This window comes from Zootoca vivipara, chromosome 7, assembly GCF_965207765.1.
Source record: "Zootoca vivipara chromosome 7, rZooViv2.hap1.1, whole genome shotgun sequence".
Lineage (NCBI taxonomy): Eukaryota > Metazoa > Chordata > Lepidosauria > Squamata > Lacertidae > Zootoca > Zootoca vivipara.
This window is the reverse complement of record NC_142590.1, coordinates 573,372-592,707: the sequence shown is the minus strand read 5'-3', so window position 1 is coordinate 592,707 and position 19,336 is coordinate 573,372. Positions and strand designations below refer to the sequence as shown.

The 19,336-nt window shown below is 47.6% G+C and overlaps 1 protein-coding gene across 13 annotated transcripts in view; it reads right to left on the bottom strand.

Moving 5' to 3' along the window:
- Positions 1-3,235: 3,235 nt before the first annotated feature.
- PDE4DIP (phosphodiesterase 4D interacting protein) overlaps positions 3,236-19,336 on the bottom strand; it is a 104,195-nt gene continuing 88,094 nt past the window's right edge. For 7 of the 13 annotated variants that reach the window (XM_088674833.1, XM_088674832.1, XM_088674834.1 and 4 more), the window contains 10 exons: positions 18,409-18,543; positions 16,322-16,513; positions 14,770-15,060; positions 13,891-14,022; positions 13,003-13,180; positions 12,274-12,398; positions 9,429-9,604; positions 6,902-7,019; positions 5,983-6,029; positions 3,236-4,160 (listed from right to left, as the gene is read on the bottom strand). In XM_088674833.1, coding sequence (XP_088530959.1) covers positions 4,113-4,160; positions 5,983-6,029; positions 6,902-7,019; positions 9,429-9,604; positions 12,274-12,398; positions 13,003-13,180; positions 13,891-14,022; positions 14,770-15,060; positions 16,322-16,513; positions 18,409-18,543 — 1,442 coding nt within the window. In that variant the 3' untranslated portion in view covers positions 3,236-4,112. The remainder of the gene's footprint in view (positions 4,161-5,982; positions 6,030-6,901; positions 7,020-9,428; positions 9,605-12,273; positions 12,399-13,002; positions 13,181-13,890; positions 14,023-14,769; positions 15,061-16,321; positions 16,514-18,408; positions 18,544-19,336) is intronic. The other 6 variants (XM_088674830.1, XM_088674831.1, XM_088674835.1 and 3 more) reach the window with 3 other exon arrangements.

Genomic DNA, 19,336 nt, shown 5'->3' with positions numbered 1-19,336 from the left:
CTTTTTTGTGTTTAATCATTATTTTAGGTGTGAAAGGTGTGCTTTTTTGGCTTTTTTTACGCCAGATCCCTCCGTGGTGGGCATGGAACGTTGTGGCCAAATTTGAACATAGGTCCAAAATACGCAATAAATGTATGGACGCTCCATTAGTCCAACATTTTCAGTTAGCAGCTCATACTGAGGATGATTTAAGTTTTTCCATCTTATGGACTCTTAAAAAACCATCTTTTAGAACTACTGATATACGTAGAACGTTATTACAGAAAGAGTATAAATTAATATTTGAACTTTGTACACTCCATCCTAAGGGCCTTAATACGGAGTTTGATTTGGGATGTTATGTATAGTCTGATTTGTTGTTATACCTGTTGTTTAATGGTTCCAGAGAAGAGTTACAGTACCTTTAAGTAAGCCATTCTGTATTACTTGATGGTATTCACCTGCTGGTGTATTTAAGGTTTGAAGCTTGTCTATTCACTAAGCTGTGCCTGTGAACTTTTTCTCGTGTTGTGCAAATTGTGCTGTTTAATCTGGTAAGGTGTTACATGGTATTATGTTTATATTTTAGTACAATTTATGTAATGTGGAGCATTGTAATTCAGGTATTATTTGTATTACACAGCCACGAACTGATGAAGTTTTATGGCGAAACCTGTTAGTAATCCGCAGGACAGGTCTTCTTCCTGTGTCTCTGCCATCTGGGTGGTGATTATGCAAGACCCACGGAAACATCTCTTCGATTACATCCAGGAGGTTTCTGTTTAAAACCCCTGAAGAATTCCATTGTCATTCCACCCATTATTACTTGTGAACTTTTTGTTGGCATCAGGACCTTGTTGAATATCTAGCCTATTGCTGAATGGTTCAGTCGCGTAAACATTTATCTTGCACAGTGCATTTATTCTATGACTCTGACCTATACATGGCTTTGTTAATTATTTGGCTTAGTTGAATGACCACGAGTTCATTCCTTTAGATTAGCTTTCGAGTAAATTCCTTGTTACATTTTCCAACCAGTGTGTGGTGATTTTGGTTGTTTATGGTTCATATTATCACCACAGTGATACTTTGTATAGTTTGGCTGTAGGAAAGCTTCCCACTCCACAGCAGCTCGGCAGACTAGCCTGATTAGAGGTTTGGACTAGGCCAAATAGAGGTGGGGGCTCCCCTGGGTGGGGGGTGGGGGAAGAGGGGCGGGAAAGGTAATGGGTCGGGACAGGGATGAGCCCGGGGGTGGGGGGGGGAGGAGTCTGAAGGGGGACTCTGGGGGCCCAGTTAACAGACTAAGCCACAGCAACACGTGGCACTAGGGCCAGCTAGTTTTTAATATAACTGAATTGTTTTTCTTGTTGGTTTGTTGGGTTTTTTTTGTTTCTATTGTTTTATATAGTTTGTATTTGGTTCTTAAGGGGAAGAGGGTCATAGAACATAGAATCATAGAATCATAGAGTTGGAAGAGACCACAAGGGCCATCCAGTCCAACCCCCTGCCAAGCAGGAAACACCATCAAAGCATTATTGACATATGCCTGTCAAGCCTCTGCTTAAAGACCTCCAAAGAAGGAGAATCCACACTCCTTGGCAGCAAATTCCACTGTCAAACAGCTCTTACTGTCAGGACGTTCTTCCTAATGTTTAGGTGGAATCACAGAAATAAACAACATTTAGAAGACATCTGAAGGCAGCCCTTTTTAGGGACGTTTTTAATGACTGATGTTTTAATGTATTTCTAATCTTTTGCTGGAAGCTGCCCTGATGGGCAGGGTAGAATTTTTATTATTACTCTTCTTTCTTTCTTTCTTTCTTTCTTTCTTTCTTTCTTTTTCTGCATTTCCACAACCTCTCCTGAATCCGATGAAAATGAGAAATGGAACTGAGTGTACTGATACATTATTCCTAATTCTAAGATGACTCCTTAGTGTAGGTGGCAAAGTGGAGAGACCCCACAGGACCTCATACCAGGCTGTAGTCTCCCAGCACCCTCTCCAAGTATCAGCTAGCCAGAAATAAACAACATTTAGAAGACATCTGAAGGCAGCCCTTTTTAGGGACGTTTTTAATGACTGATGTTTTAATGTATTTCTAATCTTTTGCTGGAAGCTGCCCTGATGGGCAGGGTAGAATTTTTATTATTACTCTTCTTTCTTTCTTTCTTTCTTTCTTTCTTTCTTTCTTTTTCTCCTCTCCTGAATCCGATGAAAATGAGAAATGGAACTGAGTGTACTGATACATTATTCCTAATTCTAAGATGACTCCTTAGTGTAGGTGGCAAAGTGGAGAGACCCCACAGGACCTCATACCAGGCTGTAGTCTCCCAGCACCCTCTCCAAGTATCAGCTAGCCAAGAACGAACAGAACCACTTTCTTGGGGCGCTTTCAGCTCCCGATCGGGATACAGGCATGTTTAGGGGAGCGTGACGAAGCACAGGGGGTGCCACGTTGAATGGAAGGGGGGGCGAGGTGCTGAATTTTGGCATCACACAAGATGCCACTGAAATTTGACCACAGGGTCCAGCACTACTGGACAGCACATCCAGAAGGAAACTCATCAAAAGCTCCTGAGGTCCAGGAAAATCAAGAAATTTCCTTTCCCCTGTATTGCCAGCAGATATCACCCATCCGTCCCACTGCCATGCAACCTGACTAGGACCAAGTGATAAGTGACCCAGGTTTTATATGGAAAAAAAATCTCTCTCCTGGTTAAGGCTGTCAGGATTGCAGCCCAGACCTCTCAACATCTGCATCTGCTTGAACTAAAGAGTGGTTGTGAACATTACAATAGTCCTCCTCAATGTCAGCTGGGAGCTGCCAGGTAAAACTACGGTTGCACTCATAAAAAGACCTGTAGCAGCAGCCCAGGGGTGCATGGAGCTGGTGGCCGAGTCATCAGGAAAATAGACTACTATAAGGCTGCAATCCTGGGTGCAAGAGGATGTTGTGGAACCGGCAGGTGGTTTTGCCAGGACTCAGAGTGGCTAGCCCCCCCCCCCGTCTTCTCCCACTGCAGCGGCTGCCTCACCAAGCCTTGTGACAGCTCTGGTCCTGTAATTGCCCAACTGACATCCAGCTCAATAGCTATCTGGAGCTGTGCTAAACCCATTAGCTCCTGCAAGAAATAGAACTGGCGTAACTCTTTAATTTAGCAGCTCCTAGAAAAGGTTCAGGGCCTTGCCCAGGCCTGTCTCGCACTGTGACCAAAGATGCAACTTGACCATTTCCATCATAGGCAAACCATCCACTTTTTAAAAAAGTTTTATTGGGAATTCAAATAATACAAAGTAAACATGGTTCATGTCTTTCAGTAAATTTAAGCAAAGCCAACTTTCCTTTCCCCCCATCCCTTAGACACCCTTCTTAACAGCATACAGACTATAATAAGGACTCTTTGATCCTTTCACAATTAGTTGTTGTGTGCATTATACATAAACTGGTGTTACCTGTTCCAGGTAAGTATGTAATACACATCAGAAAAAAGCCTATGGGCTGATGGGTCTGGCTTTGAGTTCAGAAGTAACTTCAGAAGATGAAGAGTCAAATGATGCTGGGGCTAAGGGAGCCTTGCTCTCTCTCCCCTTTCCCCAGTAATTCAGCATAATTACATTTTCAAATAATATATCTCCACGCCATACTTCTCTGGAGCAAGGAAAGCATTGCCTTACCCAGTACGTTATACACCCTGATTTACAGCAACATACACAGGAGAATGCTAGAAGCGGCTGAGCCTCAGCCAGCCATCCTCACCGAGTCAGACGAGCGCAGCTTCAGAGGAAGCCACATTTAGAGCATTCTCTTTTTTCAGACAGCAGCATTTATAGCAGTAGTCTATTTTTATTATAATATTGCACTTATGGCTGGATCATTTCCAGGCAAATTGCAGCCTGGTCCCTAGCAGCAGTCACTCCAGAGCCTACTCAGGCGGTGGTAGGGAGTAGCAGGCGGAGATGGCAGGCCAGGCAGTGGTTGGGTTCCAGGACAAATCCTAAACGTCGGGCTTGCTGGACCACGAAGAGCTGTCGGTCTGGGGTAGGGTCATTTTGGGTGACGAACTGTAATTGAATTTCGTTTTCTTCCACCTGCTTCTGGACAGTTGAGCCGCTTGGTTTCCTTCTTTGCTCATGCAAGAACATGGTGGCGGGATGAAAGAGGCTGTGGGGATATCCCCTAGAGAGGACAGTGCACAAAGCAGAGGTCTAAGAATGGGGTTAACTGCCTTCCTCTCATCCCTCTGCTTAACCCTACCCTACCATGCAGTGGGGACAAGAAGCTCTGAGGGCTCTAAAGGGCAGGAGTGGTACATTGGTGCTTTGGGACAATATATTTTGCAACACCAACCTTGAATTTAAATCCAAGACTGCAAATGGTGGGGAGTAAACAGAATCCACTGTTGACCACAAAACTGGCTTGGGGCCCCCTATATTCTGGGTACAAGGCTGCTTAGCCCACATGAAAGCCAGGGACCAGCACTAGCTCAGCGGGTGTGGAGCATAGCTGCCAAGTATCCCGTATCCGCCGGGAAAACCCCCTTTTTCTTACCGTTTCCCGGCTGTCTCCCGTTTGGTGAAAAATCCCGGTATTGTCCCTTAAATTGGCTTCTGCCCGGCGGCCATTTTTCTGGTGCCGCTTTGCTCTTCTATGGGCATCAGAAAATGGCGGCGCCGGAAGTCGCTTTTACGTGTTTCCGGTCATGCGCGGAAGCGACTTCCGGCGCTGGCGCCGCCATCTTTAAGTGCCCATAGAAGGGCGCCGCGCCGCCGGAAGTTGCGTCACGCAACTTCCGGTCATGCGCGCGCTGCCGATCCCGGATCTTTACGACCCGGACTTGGCAGCTATGGTGTGGAGAGCGGAACAGGATCTCCTCCCTCTCTAAGCTGGTGATACTCTGGATTTGAAAGGCAATAAGACATTTATTTGTGCAGCAGGTTGGGGGTTAAAGGTTAAATCAGGTCAGAGGTCAGGTTAAGGCCATCACCTACCTCCAAAGGGTACCCCGTTAAGGGGATCCGGCGGTTGTGGATCCCGTCCGATGCCCTACTGGGTTTAGGGCCATGGCACGACTCAAGGTGACGTCAGGGGACGCTTCCAGTTGTATTTGCATCAACAAGCTCCTCCCACTGTTCGTTAACCTTTAAGTGTCTCCGCACCGGTCGGGTGGAGTCACGGGTTGCGTTCCTGTCCAATGCCTAAGCCAATACCACTCACATGCTATAACCCAGGCACGTCCAACAGGTAGATTCATAGCTGCCAAGTTACCCCCTTTTTTAAGGGATTTTCCCTTATGCTGAATAGGCTTCCTCACGAGAAAAGGGAAAACTTGGCAGCTATGGGTAGATTGTGATCTACCAGTAGATCACTGGATGCCTGTGGTAGATCAATGGTAGATCACTGGCTCCCCCCAAAGAAGCTCAACAACTTTGGCTTCCCTTAAAAAAGCTCATTTTTTTTTGCCCTGCACCCCCCCCCCCCATGGTGCTCTCCGTCTCCCTAAAAAAAGCTCAACAACAACTTTGATCTGAATGCCTAAAAAAAGGGCCTTCCTCCTCCCCAAAAAAGCTCAACAACTTTGACCTGAACCCCCAAAAGAGGGTAGATCACTGCCAGTTTTTAACTGTAAGTAGATCACAGTCTCTTGGGAGTTGGCCACCCCTGCTATAACCCATTAACCTAAAATCACGTGTCCTTGTGTCTAATTTACTCCATGCAGGTGATGGGCCATCAACGTGCAACATGAGTCTGGGTGTGGTGACCCTGTGACCCAGGAGCCAACACCTGTGTGGGTAGTTAAGAAGTGTGAAAGGGTTTGCAGCCTTGCACAAGAAAGAGGGACAGCAGCGGAGTAAGTCCTTCGGATCAAGCCCCGTGGTGCTCAACGGCAATGCCACCACGACTTGTAGGCCAAGGGAACTCTGGCACAGCCTGGCCTGCATTCCTCTGTGGCCTCCTGGCTCACCTGTATCATTGTGCAGGTAAATGGGCTTGGACTTACCTCCAGGTTCATCCTTGCTTTCCTCAGCACATCATATGTCCTCGTCACTGTAAGCAAAGGAACAATCAGGCTTGTCTCTGAACATTTCCTCCCTGACCCCTTCATCTCCTTTCCTTGTGAGATTTCCCTTCCTGCAGTAGACAGCAGTGGGGGGGGGGGGGCTGGCCAGCTATGCAGAGGCCCCATGTGCCTTGCTGCTTTTGGCAGAGGTGCTGTAAGTCAAAGAACACAGGGCTGTGGGGAGCAGAGCCCAGTGCCCTGGTGGGGATGCGTGCACCTGTATGTGCTCTGCATGCGTGTGCATGTGAGAATGCACAGGACAGTGGCCAGCCCACTGCTAGGATACAGCCTCCAATCAAAGAAAACAGTGTCCGTGAAATGTAATAACAGTAGCTTATGCAGTGGGGTAGGAAAGCCTTGACCAAACATACCATTAGAACTAGGCAGGTATTTGAGGCAAGGCACTTGTCCCTGAGCACCTCTGCTCTGATTACTGGGAAGAGAATCGAGGCCGGCACACAGCCCAGGAGCAGGAGCCCCGGCTCCCCCTGCCCCATGACAAAGAAGCACTCAGGTGTGGGAGCCTGTGGAGGAAAAGGCCCTCCAGACTTCTCGGGTCTTTGATTGTAATTGCCTAAAAAAAACCAAGTACTTCTGAGGCAAAAAGGAGGGCAATTGCCCATTCCTATTTTTAATTCCAAGGATGTGAACTTGTAGTGTACATGTGCCCTGTTTTCCTCCTCTCCACTCCCTTCCTGTCCCCAAAACAAGACCCAGCACTGTTTTCTGGTTGCTGTGGATTCAGCTGCAAAGAGGGCAAGAGGATAAGGGAGGCCGTGACCCTAAGTCTTGCCCGCTCCAGATCTGTAGGCCACCCACCCTTGCACCCCCACCCATCTCACAGCGGGAGGCAGCTCACAGTGGCTAAGGAGGACGCTCTCCATGCTCTCCTTCCCACGGCCGGCAGTCCGCAGGCGACTCCCTGGCTCAGCTAGTCTGGCTCTGAGCGCCTGGATCTCCTCCTTCAGAGATGGCTCCTAAGAAAGAAGCTTGTTATTCTTTTCTATGGCATCTCCAAGAGTGAAGCAGGCCAACCATGAAACAGAATGAGGCTATGGGCTCCTGCAGGTAAAAGAATGTGCTGCACCTCTTCAAGCAACATATGAGTAAAAGACATTTTATAATTATTCACTTTTCAAAAGTAAAACAGCACTGTAGTCCATGCGTTGGTAACCTCTAGGACAGACTACTGCAATGCGCTCTCTGTGGGGCTGCCCTTGGGTCTGGTTTGGAAGCTCCAGCTGGGGCAGAATGTGGCAGCCAGGCTGTTGGCGGAAGGTTCTGACTGAGGACAGGTCACACCATTGTTAAAACTGCTGCTCTGGCTGCCCACCTGCTACCGAGGCAGGTTCAATATCATTGCATTGAGTTACAAAGCCCTGAACAACTTAGGTCCACCCTTATAGTCCAGCTTGATCACTGAGATCACCTGCAGGAGTGTCTCTTGTCATTTCCTGAGTTGGTGACGCTCATTTGAAAACAAGGAAAAGTTGAGCCTTTAGGATCATCTGCCCAGTCCTGAGGAACTTCCTGCCAATAGAGATTCAGCAGGCATCTCCTGTGCCAACCTTTAAATGCCTGCTGAAAGCATTTCTGTTTCACCAGGTCTATGCGGGCAATTTAGAGTACATCCCCCAAAATGGTCTGATGATGTTTGCTTAAAATTTTTCTATTGTTAATTGTTTTTAACATTCTATTATTTTATTGTCTGGTTTTATGTTTTTATATTGTTGTAAACAAACCGCTGTGATATATTTTTATGCAATTTTATGCAATTTTCTTTTCTGAATTGAATAATCTAGTCCATTCTAGCACTCATTCTGTTGCACATATAAATCAACCCTAAGAGACTATCCATATTTTTCGCTCCATAAGACGCACTTTTTTCTCCCAAAAAGTAAGAGGGAATTCTGTGCGTCTTATGGAGCGAATGTGTGGTCCCTGGAGCCAAATTGCCCAGGGGCTAAAGGCAGATCATCCTTTTTTTAAAAGAAAGAAAGAAAGAAAGAAAGAAAGAAAGAAAGAAAGAAAGAAAGAAAGAAAGAAAGAAAGAAAGAGCTAAAGGCTAACAAGAGGGAAAGAGAGTGTTGAAAGGAACCCGCTCAGCAGCTGATTGCAAGAGATCAGGGAGGGAGATAAGGGAGCTAGCTCCCTTCCTGGCCCCACCCAGGCCCCTTGCCCAGGCCTCAATTGTTGTCTGCAGAGGGAGGCTGCTTGTTTTCCCAATGACATATGACTGGCTGATTAGATTATCTGTCTGGAAACTGTAGAAACGGGTCCCTTTCCTTTCCTAGAGAAGCTGCAGAACTGTGAGTTCAACCCCATCAAAACAGGATTTTTTCCCTTTGCAAGGTAAGCTCAGCAACTTTGAGCTGATCCTCAAAAATGGAGCTTTCCCCCTTTGCAAAAAAGATGCACAACTGTGAGCTGAGCCACAAAAAATGGAGCTTTCCCCCTTTGCAAAAGAAGCTTCCTCAAATATTTAAATTTTTTTTGGGGGGGGGCAAAGGTACCTAGGCCTCTAGGAGTTGGCTGCTATGCCTAGGACAATTCAAGAAAGCAAAATATTTTTTTTCTTGTTTTCCTACTCTAAAAAACTAGGTGCGTCCTATGGTCAGGTGCGTACTATGGAGCAAAAATACGGTACAGTGGTACCTCGCAAGATGAAATTAATTCGTTCCATGAGTCGTTTTGTGTTGTGATAATTTCGTCTTGCGAAGTGCGGTTTCCCATAGAAATGCATTGACATTTAATTCATGCATTCCTATGGGAAAAAAAGAATCGCAAAAAAGGTGCCGACTCACCTCTGGGTAGGGGGAAGCAGGAGGAGGCGGCAAACCCAAAGGCACCCCACCGGGGGGGCGGGGGCGGGGTGTACATCGCGCGCATGCGTTGTGCGTCATGACACACGCATCACGACACACGCACAGGAGGGATGTGACGCGGCGACACAACAGGCAGCGGCGGGCAGCGTCCGGCAGGCCTCCCCCTCTCCCTCTGGCCCTCCCTCCACCCGCCCTTACCGCGCTCGAGGCGGTTCTCCTCACAGCCAGTTTGCGCTGGCTCTGCAGGGGCTGGTCCTGCTCGCCCGCCGCCTGGCTTTCTTCAGGGCCATCGTGGAGGCAGGCGAGGGGCGCTTGCAGCGGTGACGGCGGCCGTCGGAGGTGGTCACCCCCATCCAGCCTGCTGCCCCCCGCCCAGCCTGCCACCTGGGGCAGCATGCCCCCCCATTACTACGCCACTGAGCTGAAAAGATACCCTGTGATAACTGTTGCAGCCCCAATGACCTGCGGCCATTCCTGGGCCTCGCAGTCTCATGATGGTATGGCTGAGAAAGATCACGTGGCTCCAGAGCAGTTTATACTTTCTGCATCTTCCCACTTTACCTTGGATTGCTGTATTTCTTGGCCAGGATGCAGGAGAGAGGCCATTTTGTGGATCACAGTCTTGCCTTCCAGAATCTGTTTCTTAAGGGTGCTGTAGTCCTTGAGGTGGCTGATCACATGGGACCCCCGGTTGCTGATATCGTCTAACAGCACCGGGTTCTCCTGCCGGTGTGTCACTGAAAGCAAAGCACCAGACTGGAACCTGATTTGGTCAGCACCTCTTTGGAGTTCAGATCACACAGGCTTTGCTCTCTACAACCAGATCCAGAACTGGCTCACCCATGAGGAAGCCCAAGAGCTGTTGCCCCTGCGGACATACTGCCCACCCACCACAACCAGTGGAGAAGCAGTGCCCACTTCTGGCAAGATTGCGTGAGAGCTTGCTGAAACTTTGTGAGTTTTGGGTGAGATCTCAAGATCTGCCATTTCTGGCTATTGCCTTGACCTGCACCCACACCAAGAGATGCTGATCTCATGTGAGCTTCATCCCAAGGTGTGACTTTCCCTGCACGTGTGGAGAGAATTAGGTTTAGTGAAAATTCCAGGGAGGACCCAAGAAGAGACACCCACCCTAAAATAATCCACTGCTGCTCTGTTTAGGTGTATTAATTGTCAGCTTTTGAGTTGCCAACTCAAAAGGTATGTGAGGAAATACTTTGTTGATTTATCTAGTGTATTTATCTACAGGTTCCATTGGTCTGCAGATAATCTTTTGGAAAGTCGCCCTTTGGTGTCCATTTCATAGGGGCCAAGTTCCGGATTGAAAAATCTGGGGTCAGCAGCGCCGCGGCACCGGAAGTAACTTCTATGCAGAAGCGACTTCTGGCGCTGTGGACATTTTGGAAATGGGCACAGCGGCATTGGAAGTTGCTTCTACGCATGTCCAGAAGTGCGTAGAAATGACTTCTGGCGCTGCAGACATTTTGGAAATGGGCACAGCAGCATCGGAAGTCGCTTCTACGCATGTCCAGAAGTGCATAGAAGCGACTTCCGGTGCCGGCGCGGCACCAGAATTACATGGCCTCCGGCAGGAGCTCCGTAATTCAGGGGGAATATGGGGTATTTTGCCATTTGGAACACCTGTGGGAAACAGTAAGAAAATATGGGGGTTTCCCGGGGAAAACGGGGTACTTGGCAGCTGTGGTCCATTTCCTAATCTTTTGGGAAGCTGCAGTACTTTATGATCAATATTATTGTAATCTTCTGACTATGCTAGACTTCTCACCCAATATTACTCAATATTCTCATCCAAAACCTGCTCTGATACTGCACAACCCATCACACAATACTGTTCATAATGTATTGCAACTTCACAAAAGATTAGGGAATAAATACATGCTTAATTAATTTCAGTCTGGTCATGATGGGAACAGGATCAAAGAGTCACACGGATTTTGAGGAGGAAGAGGAGGCAAATGTTTTGAATGATACAAGAAGCATAAGACAAACTACTGAAGCCAGCATTCTGTCAGCATCTAGGAGTGAAGGGAATTGCTAGTTCGTTGTTATGTTTTTACAGATACAAGCAAAAAAATTAGTACCAAATAACACTAATAAAGATTACCATAATAATGGACAAAAGTGGTAAGGACCTAACAGAAGCAGAAGACATCAAGAAGAGGTGGCAAGAATACACAGAGGAATTATACCAAAAAGATATGGAGGTCTCGTACACCCCAGGTAGTGTGGTTGATGACCTTGAGCCAGACATCCTGGAGAGTGAAGTCAAATGGGCCTTAGAAAGCACTGCTAATAACAAGGCCAGTAGAAGTGATGATATCCCAGCTGAACTATTAAAATTTTTAAAAGATGATGCTGTTAATATGACAGCAAGTTTGGAAAACTCAGCAATGGCCAGAGGATTGGAGAAGATCAGTCTACATCCCAATTCCAAAGAAGGGCAGTGCCAAAGAATGCTCCAACTACCGCACAATTGCGCTCATTTCACACGCTAGCAAGGTTATGCTTAAAATTCTACAAGGCAGGCTTAGGCAGTATGTGGACCGAGAACTCCCAGAAGTGCAAGCTGGATTTCGAAGGGGTAGAGGAACCAGAGACCAAATAGCAAACATGCGCTGGATTATGGAGAAAGCTAGAGAGTTTCAGAAAAACGTCTACTTCTGCTTCATCGACTATGCAAAAGCATTTGATTGTGTCGACCACAGCAAACTAAGGCAAGTTCTTAAAGAAATGGGAGTGCCTGATCACCTCATCTGTCTCCTGAGAAATTTCTATGTGGGACAAGAAGCTACAGTTAGAACTGGACATGGAATAACTGATTGGTTCAAAATTGGGAAAGGAGTACGACAAGGCTGTATATTATCTCCCTGCTTATTTAACTTATATGCAGAATTCATCATGCGAAAGACTGGACTAGATGAATCCCAAGCTGGAATTAAGATTGCTAGAAGAAATATCAACAACCTCAGATACAGTCATACCTCAGTTTAAGTACGCCTCGGTTTCAGTATTTTCAGTTTAAGTTGAATGTTGACGGCTTCTCTGTTTTTACAGATATATTTGTATTTTTTGTTTAAATGTTGCATATGCATTTTTCTTTTTTAATCATCTCACTGCGTTTTCTGTAAAATGTTTACAGGTTCTGCATATTATGTGGTATACAAGTATTAATGATGGTAGTGGTGAAAAAAGTACCGTAACCCTGTGGCCCTTGTGAAGGCTTCCCAGGAGCTCCGGGATAGATTTGTTCCACTCTGGACATCACAGAGGCAGATCCGATGTCCTGCCCTCTCGGCCTCCACCTGCTTCTCCAATGCCCAGGCCCAACCAACCAGCACCCCCAGGAGCATTCCAGGGGTGTCCCAGGAAGCAGCTTAGTACCCACCTGAGGCCACCTTCAGCTGTGGGCCGCACAGCAATTTATAGACCTGTAATTCAGCCTGCAGGGTTTGGAAGTGCAGCTGGTCTTGCTCGCACTGCTGCTGAAGCAGAGCCACTCTATGTTGAAGCCTGCAAGGAGAACCCCAAGAAATGAATGGAAGTTTGTCTCTGCAAGGCCCATCCTGAAGGGACAAGCAGAAGCAGAAAGCCTAAAGGTAGCTTCATCAGAGTTCCTCCTCCTCCTTTCCTTTTCCAACTCGGGTGTGTGTGTGTGTGTGTGTGTGTCAAAACCCATTCACCCTACTTTTGGGTTCTCTTCCTTCCCGCAAAAGTTATTTCCTTCCTCCAACTGTAGTGTTTTGGGGTTTTGTTTTTCAAACAATGTCTGCTCATTGTGATGATGCTTTCTGGAAGGCTAGTCTTATTAATCTTACAGGAAAACTAATGAAGCAGCTTTCACCAAGTTAAAAACTAACTAATTTATTCTGGCCATGAACTTTTGTGGACTAGAGTGATGAAATGTTCTGATGAAATGGGATGCAGTCCAGGACAGCCTATGCCACACAAAATCTGTTAGTCTTTGCCTGCCATTGTAGGGATCCTTGTGAATGGCTCTGAGGCTCCTCTGAGAAAGCCCATCCCTCCCCCCCCCAAGACAGCTCCCATCTCCATAAGACTTTGAGGACAAGGAGATGCTCCATCTCCCTGACTTCTGCCATTCTGTTGGGCCTACCTGGAGTGGTTCTTCTGCAGAGCCAGAAACTCCTCCTGGAGGTGCACAAAGTCTTGTCGCTTGCCTCGGATTTCTTCCTGCAGCCGCTGCTTCTCAGCTCGCTGCTGGTGCAGCTCCATCTCACCGTCATGCAGTTTTGAGTGTGATGCCAGCAGAGCTTCCTGCAGCTGCTCCAGCTCTGGGGATGGGAGAGAGTCAGGGTGCTTTTATCTTACTAAATGCAACTACACTGCCATTATTTCTTTGATTAAAATAAAAATGTTTCACATGTGACATCAGAACCTCCAGCTGCTGTAGAAGGGAGGTTGGCCTTGACATGGAAAGGCCAACCATCCAAAGCTGTGCTTTGATCTCCATCTCCTGCCAGCCTCAGAGCTTCTCCCTCCCCATATGGCGCACAGACTGGCAGGAAGGGAAATGGCTTTGAAGGGTCTGCTTTCTGGGACGCAAGCTGGACCTCAATTCTTTCCATCCGTCATCCAGGTACACCAGAAGACAGGGGAGGGGAAAGATCCCTTGCACTCTGAATGGCTGGATGCAAGGAAGGAAAAGTGAGGGGCATTTCATATGAGCATTTTGTACTTGAGTACAATCTGAAAGTATGAAATATACTTTCCCACTTGGAGCGGAATTAAACAGAACTTCAACATACTGCTATTTTACCCAGTAACACCCTCCTGCATTTCCAAGATCATTCTGTAATGTCTACTCACTCGTGGTCCCATTCAGGAAAGGTCCTTTCTAAATTAAAGTCTTCCTGTATAATGCCTTCAGCCAATTTTATTGCTTCCTCTTGATCCCAGCTGAGGGGGTCTGTGACGGGTGTGATATCTAGACACCGTGGCAGATCTCTCCCTGAGGAGAGGATGAGGAGGCCTTTTCTCTTACCATGACTTTTTGGCACCAGGGACAGGCGTTTTTCCAGTTGATCCCGCAGGTGATCATTGGCAGAGATGGACTCTTCTAGGCGCTGGCGGAGAATCTGGATCTCAGAAAGGTGTTCCTCCAGCAGACCACCAGCTGTGCTCAAGCAGCAAGGAAGGGCACAGGTGCAAGGGAGGTGAGAGCCAAGGTATGATGCGCTGAAAGTAATTCTGAAGCTCTGGGAATTTCCTGGCATAGGAAGGAGACCTGACCTGTGCAAGCTACTGTCATCCTCATACTTAAAACCTGGCATGAAGAGATGGAACCACACATCCTGTTCTACAAGAGCAATATTAAGGCAAAGGTAAAAGGTAAAGGCCCCCTGGACGGTTAAGTCCAGTCAAAGGTGACTATGGGATGCAGCGCTCATCTTGCTTTCAGGCCAAGGGAGCCGGTGTTTGTCCACAGACAGCTTTCCGGGTCATGTGGCCAGCAGGACACCATGACAGAAGCCAGAGTGCACAGAAACGCTGTTTATCTTCCTGCCACAGACTACTTGCACTGGTGTGCTTTTAAATTGCCAGGTTGGCAGGAGCTGGGACAAAGCAACTGGAGCTCACCCTGTCATGGGGATTCGAACAACCGACCTTCTGTTTTGCAAGCCCAAGAGGCTCAGTGGTTTAGACCACAGCACCACCTGCGTAATACCAGTAATAGTAAGAGATGCTGGTGAATCTCACCAGACTCAGGCCTGGAAATGCCCATTTATCCAGAGCCAGATGTCACTCATGAGCCAAGGAATACTCAGTGGTTTCCGACACTGGAAACCATGCAATCAAAGGCGGCTGGTAAGGCTGGTTCTCATGACTCATGCAATGAAGAGGGCAGGAGTGCAGGGTTTACCTGAGAGCTTCTGGCTAGAAAGTGTTGCTGAAGAAGATGATGGCAGGATTCCAGAGACACATCTCTCCTGTGGCTCTCTGAAGTTCAGGTGCATACAACAGGGGGGGTTGCTCTCCCCCACCCACCCCTCAGATTTCCTGTTCCATTCAGCAGAGTTTTGCATGGGAAGCAACTGGTGCACAGGAGGGCAGGCCTGGAGGCAGTTCTGGGAAGAGACAGCAGGACTCCCTGTGGAAAGGCAGCCAGCCAGGGACCCTGACTTCACAGGAGGTAGAGTTGGCAGCTGCACACCTAGGCAGAGGGGACAGCAGAAAGTCAGAAAGGGGAGGACAGGACACCAGGCTCACTTCTATGTGACACTGCAACTTTCCATGGGAGCAGGGAGTGAGTGGGGACTTCTGCTGCAGGTGTCTACTCCATTCAGCCAACTTCCCCACTTTCTCCCTACAGCACGTGGCCAGGTATCTGGCATCTGAAAACCAGAACACAACTCTATATTGGGTGCCATTCTAGAGAGGAAAATTATGCACCTGCTTCTTGCTGGTGGAAGATTTGTTAGTATTCAGGAAAAATCCCGCTGCCTATGTGAAACCAGTCTGGGTTTTCTAGGCCACGACAGTGTTGAAGGCAAAGAAAAGCAGATGCAATGCAGAGCGAAATAAAACAACATGACAGCTAGTAAGTGCAATAAATAACAACAACACATTGTTTCTTGTTTTCTATCAGAAGATCTCATTCTCAAGTCCTTTCAGCTGTCTATTTGCCAACAACAGGAAAGACTCAGAAAGCAAGGCAACTCAAACCACACGAGATGTAACATGGGAGATCTGTAATCAGAATCTCCTGTGGGAGAAAGAGATACAGAAAGAGAGAGAGAGAGAAAGAGAAAGAGAAAGGGAGGGAGCCAGGGGTGCTCAAATCACACTGGGGATCAGGGAAGGGGGCTGACCCCTTTCTCCTCAATGTTATCCAGAAGCTGGGGAGGGATGGGGAGAAATTGTTCTAATTTGGAATATGGTGTGGGTGGGGTGGGGTGGGGTGGGGAGGATACCTGTTAAAATTCCCAGTCTGATCTGGATCCTCTGAGATTAAAGATTAATTTAAAATACACACAGAGAGAGAAGATCCTAATTGGGGATCTGTTGTGTGTTGTGACATCTCTGTTCCTCACTGTGGCCCAGATATAAAGGTTGGCTGAGGGAAGCAAAGACGTTGAAGGATGACTGTATTTGGTTCTCATATTGATTGAGATGTGTGAATTCAGTGGGTTCACCTTTAAATGCAAACTGAATCTAATTTCCCCCTCATCCCCGCTCTCGGCAGTGAGCACAGTCCGCCCTACAGTGTCAGTGTCCATTGCCTTTTTGGAACCCTCAAAATACCAGCCCCAAATGAACATACAAAAGTTGGTCTGCACTGGCCTCTGCTATCCTAGGAGGTGGTTAGTTTCCCTGCTCTAAGCAGAGGTGAAGTCAGGGCATGCAGAAGATGGTTGTTCACCAAGCCATGCAAGCCACGTGCGGGAGGGTGGGGAGGGAGGCCAAGCGCTCACTTTCTCCCAGCTGCTTCTGCAGCATCTGCAGCTCCTGCTGGGCCTCAGCCAGGGAGAAAACTGGCGCTCTGCAGCAGCCAAGGAGTGGCGCCAGGGCAGGAGGAGGAGAAGGCCCCAAAGGCAGGAAGGAGCAGGGCCTGGAGGCAAAGGAAACCAAACCAGCTGGCTTGGACAAAAAGTCTGGATGGAGCCCTAGGCACAGAATGAGAGAGAGAGAGAGAAGGTTAAGAGGGTGAGCTGAGAGACAAACATATGCACCAAGTGGGCTCTTCTCCAAAGATGCTGGCTGCAGCATGGAGGACACAATATTGCCTCTTCAGCGAGTGCTCAAGAAATCTGCTCAACGAGAAGGACTGATTCCACAAAAGAGCATCTCCCCTCACCTAAGCTATGTGGATAGTAAAGGTAAAGGTAAAGGGGGCCCCTGACCATCAGGTCCAGTCGTGTCCGACTCTGGGGTTACGGCGCTCATCTCGCTCTATAGGCCGAGGGAGCCGGCGTTTGTCCGCAGACAGCTTCCAGGTCATGTGGCCAGGTCATTTAACCCACAGTGCCACCTGGGTCCCTAGATAGTTTAGAACTTTCCCTAAAATGAGCTGTCCATAAATGGGATGAGGCAGACTAGTTTTTGTGCACAGGATGGACAGGATGGCTGATCTATCCATCCCAACTTGGCCTTGTGGCTTTGGTGGCTAAGGGTCCTTCTTACCAGCTCCATCTGGTTGGTCAGCTGTGGGCTTTCCAGGAGAGATACAGCATGATTGTGATTATTTATGCTCTGATAACCAATGGATTAGGGATGTGGGAGGCGCTGTAGTCTAAACCACTGAGCCTCTTGGGCTTGCCTATCAGAAGGTCGACAGTTCAAATCCCTGTGACGGGGTGAGTTCCCGTTGCTCGGTCCCTGCTCCTGCCAACCTAGCAGATTGAAAGCACATCAAAGTGCAAGTAGATAAATAGGGACCGCTCTGGCGGGAAGGTAAACAGCGTTTCCGTGCGCTGCTCTGGTTCGCCAGAAGTGGCTTAGTCATGCTGGCCACATGACCTGGAAAAACTGTCTGCGGACAAACACTGATTACCTTGGCCAGTAAAGCGAGATGAGCGCTGCAACCTCAGAGTCGTTCGCGACTCGACTTAACTGTCAGGGATCGTTTACCTTTATCTTTAACCTCTGGGTTGGATCACAGCAATGTGTTATGCATGGGGCTGCCCTTGAAGACAGTTTGAAAATGGCAACTAGCGCAGAATTCTGCTATTAGGATTCTGAGTGGTTCCCCTAGATGCAGCCATATTGTGCCTGTTCTGAAGTCATGACATTGGCTCTCTGCTGGTTCCCAGGAAATTTTGACTGGGCCTACACCCTCAATGAAGCACCTTCTCCTATACCTTTATAAAATAATATTTGTCGGGAAGAAAAACAAACATTTACAAAGATGTGGTGAAACTGGAAATATTCTCCCTCCTCACCAAAGGACTGACTTAGAAAAAGGTGCAGGATGGCAGGCAGCCCAGCTGAGGGAAAGCTGTCGGTGTTGATGTCAAGGGTTAAGTTCTAAAATAAGCAGTATTGGAAGTCAAGCCACCTGGAAATCATTCTCTTCCATGGGAGTTTCCCCCCACAAGTTGAAGATGCAGGGAAAAGGTTGTGGTTACATTTTGTCTTCAGTATTATGACACATCTAAAGGCAGTGAGGCTTGAGCTGGAAAGGGGCCCCAAGGGGAGGCGGTGAATGAGATGCTTTAGCCCAGGCACCCCCAAACTTCGGCCCTCCAGATGTTTTGGACTACAATTCCCATCTTCCCCGACCACTGGTCCTGTTAGCTAGGGATCGTGGGAGTTGTAGGCCAAAACATCTGGAGGGCCGCAGTTTGGGGATGCCTGCTTTAGCCCCTTGACAATTAAGATCCCTGAATATTCTTTACCGTATCCTCCTTTGCTCCTAACACGTCTATGCTGCATGTTGATCTTCATAACATCAATTAAGTTATAACTAAAAAGACCATTTAAAGAAAAGAAATGGAAAAGGTCCGCACACACGCCGACAATTTGCCCACCATTCCACTCTCTTTTATGTGGTCCACCATACCTCTGCAAGGCTGCTGGGTGGCTTGCGAAGGAGACAGAAGTAGGTTCCTTGGGATGGACTCCGCTGGAGCAGCAGGAGATGTGGCTGCAGGAGGTGGTGGAGATGGTTGCGCAGAAGATTTGCTGGAATAACAGTCTAAAAGAAACCACACAGAGAGGATGTGAAATGCTTTGCTTTCACATGTGGAGAGTATCGTGGCTAAGCTCTGGGGGGGGGAAGGGGAGGAGCCCTGGTCATATGACAAATGAATGAGACAAGAGTGAGAGGAAATGTGGACAGTGATCATATTTTGTTTGTTTGCTAAATTTTCACCCTATACATTAAGAAAACATGGTGCACTCAGAGTGGCTCATATTAAGTGGGAAGAGACAAAATAAAAGCAGTCGTACAACCATTGCATTAAAAGTATAGCAAGCATCTGAACTGCAGGTATGATCTGCCTCCCTCTGCAGAAATGGGGTTCAAATGCAACCAAGGCATGCTCCCATATACACAGCAAATAACCCAGAGATGCATTTTAAATAAAAGGACACATTCTACTCATGTAAAAACACCAGGCAGGCCCCACAAATAACCCAGAGATGCATTTTGTAAAAACATGCTGATTCCTGGGCCATCCGCGGGCCGGATTTAGAAGATCTCTCTGGTTTTGTGAATTCCTTGGGAACTTGGAAATGTCTGAACAAAACAACGTTCACCAGACTTAGCATTATGTGGTTCAACCTAAATCCTGTGCCCTTGTTCTGAATAGGTTTTCTCTTCTCCTATTACTAACAGGAGGCATGTATTCAGTCCTTTTCTACAATGCTCTCCATTCTGCACCCCAGCATACTTGTAATTTGGGTGTTGTTCCTTTCTAAAAGCAAGTGATCCCATTGTGTGAATATCTACTTTTTCACCTCTCTCCAGCCCTTCATTCAAAGCGGTT